General features: G+C 34.5%; 1 protein-coding gene and 1 non-coding gene across 2 annotated transcripts; one reads left to right on the top strand and one right to left on the bottom strand.

Annotated features, from left to right (window-relative positions):
- Positions 1-4,345: 4,345 nt before the first annotated feature.
- On the bottom strand, positions 4,346-8,227 carry LOC149492636 (uncharacterized). Its single transcript, XM_089715894.1, has 7 exons — positions 8,126-8,227; positions 6,784-7,699; positions 6,439-6,666; positions 6,050-6,273; positions 5,518-5,764; positions 5,166-5,398; positions 4,346-4,654 (listed from the first exon to the last, which is right to left on the bottom strand). Exons 1-7 carry the CDS (start codon positions 8,225-8,227, stop codon positions 4,346-4,348), a joined length of 2,259 nt encoding a protein of 752 aa, XP_089572020.1.
- Positions 8,228-8,297: 70 nt separating this feature from the next.
- On the top strand, positions 8,298-8,403 carry LOC149492635 (small nucleolar RNA R71). The gene has a single exon (XR_016319011.1). It is a non-coding gene; the product is annotated as a small nucleolar RNA R71 (small nucleolar RNA).
- Positions 8,404-11,428: the final 3,025 nt, after the last annotated feature.

Raw genomic sequence — 11,428 nt, 5'->3', positions numbered from 1 at the left:
TCCCATTGCCGAAATAATGGGTGGCGACTCAAAATGTTTTATAAGACCGATTTATCGGCATCGTATCCAATAAAATGTTTTGTCACCACTGTTCATAATAAGATCACTTTCTATCAAAAATAAAAAAAGAGGCATTTTTCGGATCGCTCGGAGGGGGTGCGAAAACACTTCTAAGTACTACTATCACACTTTTATATTACTAGTGTTTCTTCTCTCTTTACAATTAATGTCTGAATCTTAATCTAAATCTGGATGATTTCTTCCTTCACTTGGATTGCTATTTATAGAAGAGAAGAATGATGTTGGTTATGATGGTGATTGGTTGGCCAAGAGGTGCTTCAGGTGACTTCTCTTGGGAAGAGTCCCGACCTATGCATGGGAAGACATGATTTTCTGGTGAAAGGGCAGCAATTAGCATCTCCTGGAAACATGACTTGCGCTCGCGAGGTTCGAGGTTCAGGGTCGCGCTCACGACTTGTGCTTAAAAACTCTCTGCCTCTCTTGAGTGCTTCTCGCGCTCGCGCAGCTGAATGTCGCGCTCGCGATGTTTGCTTGTAAAGTCTCTGACTCTCTGGAGTGCTGCTCGCGCTCGCGCAGCTGAATGTCACGCTCGCGACTTGTGTTTTAATGCCTTCTGAGTCTTCTGGTGTATAGGTTGCGTTCGCGACTTTATCATTTCTTCTTTTCCAATGCGACCTCATTCGCGTCGCGAAGTCTGCTAAGCGAATTCTTCCATAGTTAGTCAACTTTTGGTCCTCTTTTTCTATAAAAGCAAGCCTTTTCGTTACTTTGCCCAAATTATATTTCCTAAAATCACTTTAAAACAAAAACAACATGAGCAAACATAAAATGTATAAAAACAACATGCAATCATTCAAATTATGTGAAAATAACGTAACAAAATTTGCCCACTTTGCGAGGCTATCAATTCCCCCACACTTAGCTCTTTGCTTGTCCCTAAGCAAAACATTCATCTTTCTTTTGAACTCATGTTGATCATGTTTATTTTTACTCGTTGATTTAGACTTCTTAAGTAATCTACCAAAGATAAGAGATTGATGTGTTTATGAACCAAGTAGTATAAATGAGTATGACATCTAAAATTTTCAATATAGCAAACAAAAAATCTAAAGTATACAAAATCTAGTCATTTTAAAATATGAGATAGGCAATCCTCCTTTCTTAGAATGCAAAATAGGAATTACTTGGGACAATTGTAGCACACATGTATTGTTTCTTATCTCAAGGCATTTTTAGGTAATCTATTTCTATCTCACAAAGTGGTTGCATTTTATACTCCATACCACTTCTCACTTTTTTATTTCTTTTGTGGTTGCATTTTATGCTCCATACCATATTTTTCTTTCTGTCTCTCTCTTTTTTTTTAAAGATATATGTGGGAATGTAAATGGTTAGTGGTTGCATTTTATGCTCCGTACCACTTTGTTTTAGAACGGATTTCCGTTATTCCCTCCATCTTATTTATTTTTCTCTCAAAATACCCTCATCCTTTATTGACTTGAAACATACAAGTATTATGGCTTTAGTTTCCCTTTTCTTCCTATTCTTCATTCAAGTTAGGATTCATGCTTCTCTTAAGCCAAAGGTAATGTCTAAATAGTTAACTAAAGATTAACATTTGCTAAAGAAAAATTTCATATGTCATATTTAATATCTTAATACCTAAGTTCATAAAATATATAATCATTTAAATCTCTTAATAATGGTATATTATTCAAAACTTCTATTTCAACAAGCAAAATCGACATGTAGAGACTAACATTGAACTAAGGCCAAAAAGTTGACTTTTTAATTGTCAAATTTTTTATTTTTTTATTTTTTTATTTTTTTTTATAATAAGTGAAATGAAATGAAATGAAATGAAGATATAGGTCTCCCCCACACTTTGAAAGACACAATGTCCACATTGTGAGAGGATATATGCATATATCACACAATGCACATGCATAAAACACACAATAAAATACGAAAAATAAAAATGAAAAACAAAGAAGGACAAAAAAACCTTAGGCCTCCGGAGAACCTGGAGGTGACGGAGTGAATTCAATGTTTTGTTTCTGAAAATATGTCATCCACTTCCGTGCCATACTCGTTTGGTTTTTTTGGATCTTGTGCAATTGTTGTCCTATGTCAAAAGCTGTGACTTGTAAATTCTCCTGGGATTGCTGTAATGCATCCACTTTACTCAAAACTTGTTTCCATCCAGCGACTTCGATGTCCTCTTCATTTGCTTGAGGAGACGATGTGATTGGTGCTTTGCCTTTCCGTTGTCTTTGTGCCTGTGCATGAGAGGTTCCTTCATCTCTATCGCCTTGCTCGACTCTTCTTTCCCATGACTTCCAGCGATAAACCACTGTGTTGTCAGTTTTCACTTCATTGACTAGTCCGGTTTTCTTTAAGAAAGCACCATCCATATACTTGAAAATATCTGTAGGCTGGGCACGATAGGGTGGGATAGGCATACGGGCAGCATATGCTAAAATAGATGCCATGCTACTGACCCCCTAAAGTAACTTTGCCTTGATGACGAGATGCGTTGTAGATTGTATCTAGCACTATGCCTGCAATATCTACTCGTTTTCCCCGTGAAACTACATTTGGCGAGGCGGGTGAAACGTTCGCCTTCCTCCATAGTATAGATAGGGAATGGGGCCTTATACCTTGAAGCCAAATCTCTTCTTGCTGGAGCAGAAGAAGAAGACCCTCCTTATTCTTGTTGGCCTTTTGTTTGAATGGCATAGTGATAACTTTGATGGAGGATTATCGGTGAAAACACACAGAAAATTGGGTTGCTGGGAGTTTTTATTGCACTGATAGAGTTGGGGATTTTTAAAAGAGGAATAGAAACTCTTATATAGATGTTTTTAGGGAAGGATAGGGTTTAATAGTTAATGGGGAAGTTGAAAAGGAAGAGTTTTGATTGGTTTTGAAAGGATATTTACAGTTTTTTCAGGTTTGAATACCTTGGGAAGGAGAAGAGTTGAATTTGAATGTGAAAAGACAGTTGAGAGTTTCTAACCATTGGACAGTCGCGCCTTCAATTCTTGCTGTCGCGATCGCGTCTGAAATTCGTGTCTCGCGAATGGCTTTCTCCATCCTTTCTGACTTCTGTTGTATCCAATCGCGACCGTGCTTGATATGGTTGCGATCGGAAAAGTGGATCTCAAAGTTTCTGACTTCCTTTGTGACTTTATCACGCTCGCGCTTTATATTGTCGCGATCGTGAACGTTGATCTAGAACCTTATGTCTTTTTTTTACAGTAATCGCGCCCGCGCTTTCCCTATTCGCGCTCGCGAATTCAGATTTCCTGCAAAAATAGATTTCCCTGCACACTTGACTTGAAATGAGTTCTTCTCTCTCTCTCTCTCTCTCTCTCTCTCTCTATATATATATATATATATATTTCAAATAGCAAATAAAAGAGAGTAAAACAAAACAAACAAAGTATATTTATTTAGATATCGATATTATACATACCCACTGTGCTGATTTAAAATGTTACTGGTGGTGGATCATTAATCTTATCATCCAAATAAAGCTTACACCTTTGTCCATTTACCATAAATGTGGAACCATTGGATAGATTTTCAACTCTAATGCTCCATGATCTAAAATTTTGATCACTTCAAATGGTCCACTCCATCTTGACTTCAATTTTCCAGGAAATAGGCGTAGTCTTGAATTAAATAATAACACTTTGTCTCCTTGTTTAAATGATTTGATTCGAATCTGATTATCATGCCATTTCTTAGTTCTTTCCTTATACAACTTGGCATTTTCATATGCTAGCAATCTAAACTCATCAAGTTCATTTAACTAAAGTTTCCTTCTGTAACCTGCCTTACTCAAATCAAAATTCAGAGCTTTTATTGCCCAATATGCCTTATATTCTAGTTCTAAGGATAGATGACATGCCTTACCATAAATCGAACGGTATGGGGACATCCCAATTGGTGTCTTAAATGCCGTTCTATATGCCCAAAGTGCATCATCTAACTTAAGTGAACAATCTTTACGAGATGAATTTACTATTTTTTCCAAAATCCACTTAAGCTCACGATTTGAAATTTCCACTTGACCACTAGTTTGTGGATGATATGGGGTAGATACTTTATGGTGTACTCCATATTTTCTCAAAAGCCTTTCAAAAGATCTATTTAAAAAGTGCGTACCTCCGTCACTTATTATTGCTCTTGGAACTCCAAATCTGGTAAATAGGGCTTTTAAGAATTTTACCACTATATTAGCGTTGTTTGTTATACAAGCTTGTGCTTCCACCCATTTGGAAACATAGTCGACAACTACTAAGATATAACTTTTTCCTTATGAAATAGGGAAGGGTCCCATAAAGTCGATCCCCCATACATCGAATATTTCTACCTCAAGTATGTTGGATAAAGGCATTTCATCTTTCCGACTTATGTTGCCAACCCTTTGACACCTGTCACAATAAGAGACAAATATACGTGCATCTTGAAATAAGGTAGGCCAATAAAAACCACTTTCCAAAACCTTTGAAGCAGTTCTATTTGCTCCATGATGCCCTCCATATGGACTTGAATGACAATGCATAAGTATATCTTGTATTTCTGTTTCCCCTACACATCTTCTAATCATACCATCCATACATATCTTAAACAAGAATGGTTCATCCCATAAGAAATTTTTGTATTTCTGTTTCCCCTACACATCTTCTAATCATACCATCCATACATATCTTAAACAAGAATGGTTCATCCCATAAGAAATTTTTAGAATCTGCATAAAATTTCTTTCGTTGTGCATAAGTCATATTTGGAGGTATTATGTTAGAAGCTAGAAAATTTGCACTGTCAGCATACTAAGGTGTATGAACATGTTGTACTAACATTAAATTTTCATCAGGAAAGCTTTCATTTATAACTGTGGATTCTCCTATTGGACCTTCTTCATTTTCCAGACGTGATAAATGATCAGCAACTAAATTTTCAGAACCCTTTTTATCTCTAATCTCAATTTCAAATTCTTGCAATAATAATACCCATCTAATAAGATGTGGTTTTGCATCTTTCTTAGCAAATAGGTATTTCAATGCAGAATGATCAGTATAAATTATGATTTTGGCTCCTAATAAATATGATCTAAACTTATCACATGCATATACCACAACCAACATTTCTTTCTCATTAGTTGTATAATTCATTTGTGTACTAGTTAGAACATGGCTAGCATAGTATATCGCATGCAATTTCTTATCATGTCTTTGTCCTAAAACACAACCAACAGCAGCATCACTAGCATCACACATTATTTCAAATGGTAATCCCCAATCAGGTTTTGCCATAATAGGTGCACTTACTAATGCATTCTTCAAAGTTTTAAAGGCTTTCAAACAATCTGGAGAAAAATCAAAGGATGCATCTTTAACAAGTAAGTTAGTTAAAGGTTTAACAATGATAGAGAAATTCTTTATAAACCTCTTATAAAATCCTGCATGGCCTGAAAAGACCTAATACCCTTAACCGTAGTAGGAGGAGGTAACTTTTCTATGACTTCTATCTTTGCCCTATCTGTTTGGATTCCTTCCTTCCTTATTTTGTGCCCTAAAACAATGCCTTCATCAACCATAAAGTGGCATTTCTCCCAATTTAAAACCAAATTAGCACTTTCACATCTTGACAACACTAGGTCCAAATTTTTCAAACAACTTTCAAATGAATCACCATAAACAAAAAAATCATCCATGAAGACATCCATAATTTCCTTTATGTAATCATTAAAAATTGTGGTCATGCAACGTTGAAATGTTGCGGGTGCATTACATAATCCAAAAGGCATGCATCTATATGCAAATGTACCAAATGGACAAGTAAATGTGGTTTTCTCTTGGTCATTTGGAAATATATAAATCTGAAAATATCTAGAATATCCATTGAGAAAACAATAGAAGACATGACCAGCAATTCTTTCTAACATTTGATCTATGAATGGTAATGGAAAATGATCTTTCCTTGTAGCTAAATTGAGTTTCCTATAATCAATACATACCCTCCAACCCGTAGTGGTCCTAGTAGGAATTAGTTCACCATTTTCGTTTTTTAATACAGCCATTCCTCCCTTTTTAGGCACACATTGAATTGGACTAACCCATTGGCTATCTGAAATTGGGTATATTATTCCTGCATCTAGCAACTTTATAATTTCTTTCTTCACTACTTCTTTCATATTAAGATTAAGTCTCCTTTGTCTTTCTGCCCTAGGTATATGCCCATCTTCAAGATTGATGTAATGCATGAGTCAATTTGGACTTATCCCTTTAAGGTCAGAAATTTGCCATCCTATACTCTTAATCCTATTTCTAATAATTTTTAACAAGTCATTTTCTTAATCTATAGTTAATTTGTTAGAAATGATCATGGGAAGTGTGTGATCTTTACCTAAGAAAGCATATCGTAGATGACTAAGTAACTCTTTAAGGTCTACTATTGGTGGACTTTCAATTGACGGAGGCAAAGGCTCATGTTCTCTAAGTAACATTTCTAGTTTTAAATTTATACACTCCTCTCCTTCATTATTTATACTATCATCTTCATATTTATCATCATTTTCCAATGCAAATATTTCTTGTACACATGCATCGACTATGTCAATTCTCATGCAATTACCTTCATCCATAGGATATTTCATGGCTTTATCTATATGAAATTCAATGATATCATCACCTATCCTAAGGACTAATTTTCCTTCTGAAACATCAATTAATGCCATCCCTGTATTCATACATGGTCTTCCTAAAATAAGAGGACAATTTTCATCATAAACAAAATCAAGTATGACAAAATCAATTGGGAAAATAAACTTGTCAACTTTAACAAGTACATCCTCAATAATGCCATAGGGTCTTTTAATAGACTGGTCAACAAGTTGTAAAACCATATTAGTTCGTTTAACTTCATCTTCTAAACCCAATTTCTTAAAAAGAGACAATGGCATTAAGTTAATACTTGCTCCTAAATCACAAAGACATCTAGGGAAATTTACTCTACCTAACTTGCATGGTATAGCAAAGCTTCCTGGATCCTTGAGTTTAGTAGGTAATTTACTTGAGATTATGGAACTACAATCCTCAGTCAGGGTAACTGTTGACACATCTTCCCAATTACGTTTCTTTGAGATCAAATCTTTAAGAAACTTTCTGTAGTTTGGAATTTGTGTAATAGCTTCCATGAGTGACATGTTAATATGCAAATGTTTCAATTTATCAATAAAGTTTAAGAACTGCTTATCTTGCTCTTGCTTCTTTAGCCTTTGTGGAAAAGGTGGCCTAGGTTGATAAGCTTTGACATTATCCTTTTCCTTGTCCTTTCCTTTTTCCTGTTCTTTTGATCCTGCAACATTTACTTCAATACTCGGTTCACAAACCGGCTCCATAGTTTCATTATTTAAAATATTATCATCAATACCCGAAGGAACTATTTTATCTACTATTTTTCCACTTCGTAAAGTAATGGCACTTACATTTTCCCTAGGATTCTTTTCTGTATTACTAGGAAGATTTCCTACTTCTCGTGAGGAAATAGCATTGGCAAGTTGCCCTACTTGTACCTCCAAGTTATGTATGGACGACGAATGGTTTTTAAATAGCTTGTCAAACTTTGATTCTAACCATTTAAAACTATCATCTTGACTGCTCATTTTCTAGTTGATTCCATCCAAGAATTGATCAATTTTATTAGTCAATTGTCCTAGTCTATCTTGAGATTGACTAAATTGATTTCCCCTATCTTGATTATCATGGTTTCTCCAAAAAGAATTAGGATAATTACAATTTTCAGCACTATAATTATTCGAGTATGGACTGCGAACTTGTCCGTGAACATAATTCACTTGTTCCTCCATAACCGGATGCTTATAATTACATTCATTTGATATATGCCCATTTTGACCACAATTTTCACAAATAAGAGATGTTGATTTACTCACGTTCAAGTTATCAATTTTATATGATAAAGTATAAATTTATGCTTGCATCATAATTAAGGGATCTAATTCATGAACTTTCTTAACCGAATTCTTTGAAGAAGAAGTAGAAGATGACTCTTGATTAACAGTGGAATGACTTACCTGAGCCCTTTCGGTTGGCCATATGCTATTATTGTTAGCCATCTCTTCCAGTAACTCAATTGCATCATTAGTAGTCTTCTTCATTAATGGTCCTCCTGCCATAGCATCTATAGTTCCTCTTATAGAAGGAGTAACCCCATTGTTGAAGGTTTGACTCAATATATTTTGGGGAAGGCCATGGTGTGGACAAACTCGTTGAAGTTCTTTATAGCGATCCCATGCCTCATATAGGGATTCATTTCATGTTGGGTGAATAAGGTTATTTCTTTTATAAGCCTAGCGGTTTTTGCTAGTGGGAAGTATTTAATAGTCAATATCAAACACCTATAAATAAACAACTTTAAAAGCTCTCAAACAAACAACATGGGATTTTGAAATACATTATACTTGCAATAAGCTTAACCCTATAAACCAAAAACTCACCGTTTTGCTCCCCTTTCCCTAACCAAAAAATTCCTCTATTGCAAACAAACAATTCATTTTCTAAAATCCAAAACATTTAATGATAAGTATTGTTTAATCTCAAATCTAAATAGAGACTATTTCTGTAACACCCGCCGCCCAATCCCGAAAGACCCGACGGTGGATGCCACATTCTATGCCGGAGGCACCGTCCTAACCTACATAGAAATCATACAATCATAATATGAATTGGAAGTGACTTAGTATTCACAAGTTTAGCAAGTAATAATATTTTTTTTTTTGAAAATGCTTTGGGAGAGTCCTACAGAAAAACTGCAAGAGTTTCCCCTAAAAAAAGAAGTTACCAAACATATGAATACAAAGCACTCCCAAATTCAAACTCCAAACCCCATCAAACTCCAATAACAACACAATAGCACTTCTATAATTTCATAACTACATAAGTCCTCAATAACATTTTAATATTCCTCAATTCAATACATTCATGTAAACATATTAACTTCTATTTCTCTCCCAATATATATATATATCAACAGAATTTACAATAACATGCTTAAGTCATAAATTAAATAATATAGTCTCCAAAAATGCACTATTTATACATGCCATCATTCTTAGTTACATAAAATACTAATCAACTACCAAAATATCTCTTCAGCTCTGATGCTACTCTTCAGGTCTTTAAGCAGCAAGCAAAATCTCCAACCTGCGCGTGATAAAAATCAACGCGCTGAGTGGATGACTCAGTGGTGCTAAATAACCAACAATTAAAATAACAACAAATAGCCAAGGCAAATCTCGCAAGTGCTTTAATTATATAAATACCGAAATTGCATTAATGTAGTGAAAACACTGTGAAAGCAATAAGAAGATTATAAGTACAAATATGCCGTCATTCTTTTATAGCAAAAATAAAATTTCACTCTTTTTAGTTAAGGCTCGTACTAATATAGAATGAATATAAGCAGATTTGATCGTGGCCTATGTTAGCGCCACCCCCATCACACAATCGTGAACTATGAAAGCGCCACCCCCATCACACAAATAAGCGCGTCCGCCTATTTATAAGGGCTGATAACCCTAGCATATGATTATAGCTTTGTATAACCAAATCAATCTCATCATACCACATTTCAATCATGCATAGTAGAGCCCAAATCAAAATCATTCTTTCACAAAAGACTTTATTACTTATTCAAAATTCTTAATCAAAACACTTCATTACTAAATACCAATCATTTCAAAATATCTCAACTTACAACTTACAAAAATTACCACATTCTTCAAAAGAAATATTTCAAATAGATATATATACTTAATATAGTATAAAGGTACATATATCAAGAAATTTTCAGCATTTTCATAAACTTGACTTTGGCTGGGTTTTTAAAACATAACTTGAGTTATGGGTCTCCAAATTGACTGAAATCAGATTCATTAGAAAGATAAGACAAAATGCTACAAAGGTTATGAAGGGACCACAGCCCAGATCCATCGATAAGATAGTAAACAAAAGCTCAGAACACAGACCAATAGATCAGACCTGATTCAGCAGAACCAAGTCCAATATTTATTGAATTCCTATTTAACCAAACACTCAAATTAAACCAATCTAGAATGAGAGAAGTCTCAAGACACAGGGAAACAACTTTTGTGAAGAACTCAAAACCTAATCTTGTCATTATAGTGGTCAAAATGGGCACTCAATTTAGTGATGCATGTGGCCCAACACAAACAGAGTCAGTTTGGGTGTTTCAGCCATAAGTTGAGCTATGTATCTTCAAATTGGACACAAGAGGATGGGTTGGAAAGATAAGAGGTAGACCTACACCTTTTATAAAGGACTTAGACACAAATGGAAATTAGAAAGGATCGAAAAATGGTCCTTCATCTCACTCAAAAACACATTTTTCCCAAATTCAGCTTACTTTAACCATGAAAAGAACATGAACAACAAAGATACAAGGTAGAAATGTCTACCACACCATACATATTCATCAAACATCATCCAAGAGCATATAATTGCAACCAAAATTCAACAAATCAATCATTTCATGCAAAATCCCAAAAGATACACATGATAGCATAAAGGCACAAAATCAAAAATTTGAGTAAGGTAAGTGTGTTTATAAGCACTAACCTTCAAAAAAAGCTTTAACAAGCTTGAATCAAACCTTCTTAAGCTTTGGTCTTGCCCTTATCCTTGGTAGAAGGCTCTCCACCCTCTACATGTAAGAAACTCAAAATCAAACAAAGAAAACAAAGAAAAGAAGTAATTGGAGCATGATTAAGCATGTATATGCTAAAAGAAAACTCTAAACCCAAAAATAAATAACTTATCATAAAATCACTTACTTGACCCAAGTAGGAAAATCACCAAATTCCTTGAAATTAGTCACCAAATATTACTTCTCTAGCTTCACTCTCGAAGATTTATTACTTAAATCAAGTTGGATGGGTGAATTTGATGTGTTTACTAAGTAAGAATTGAAGAAGAAGAAGAAGAAGAAGAAGAAGAAGAAGAAGAAGGAGACGTGTAGGAAAAGAAGAAGAAGGAAAAATTGCTGCTCAATAATTGATGGTTGCCTTTAATAAAGCAACTAAAGGGTATTTTGGTCTTTTCTCCAAATTGGATGGCTAGGATTAAGTCACTAGTAATCTAAGTCGCTACAATTATTCTCTAATTAAATTTCTTCAAAATATTATTTATCTCCACAAAACTTTCTAATTTACTCCATAAAAAAAAATAATTCCTTAAATTTCCTTACTTAATATAACACCATAATTCACTATTCAAAAATTCTCTAAATTCTCCAAAAATATTCCTTACTTACTTGCTACCCATAAAAACCATGCATACATGCTCCAAAAATGTTAAAT

The sequence above is a fragment of the Jatropha curcas genome, chromosome 11 (genome assembly GCF_041381405.1).
Source record: "Jatropha curcas cultivar XTBG-Jc1 chromosome 11, XTBG_Jcur_1.0, whole genome shotgun sequence".
In the NCBI taxonomy this organism is placed as follows: Eukaryota; Viridiplantae; Streptophyta; class Magnoliopsida; order Malpighiales; family Euphorbiaceae; genus Jatropha; species Jatropha curcas.
This window is presented reverse-complemented; position numbering and strand designations above follow the sequence as displayed.

Coding starts and splice junctions, on each gene's coding strand:
- LOC149492636 (XM_089715894.1), bottom strand. CDS start 8,227: ATGGCAGGAGGACCATTAATGAAGAAGACTACTAATGATGCAATTGAG. Junction 6,667..6,783: donor TCTTATTTTAGGAAGACCAT/GTATGAATACAG, acceptor CTATGGATGAAG/GTAATTGCATGAGAATTGAC. Junction 6,274..6,438: donor TCTACGATATGCTTTCTTAG/GTAAAGATCACA, acceptor TCAATCTTGAAG/ATGGGCATATACCTAGGGCA.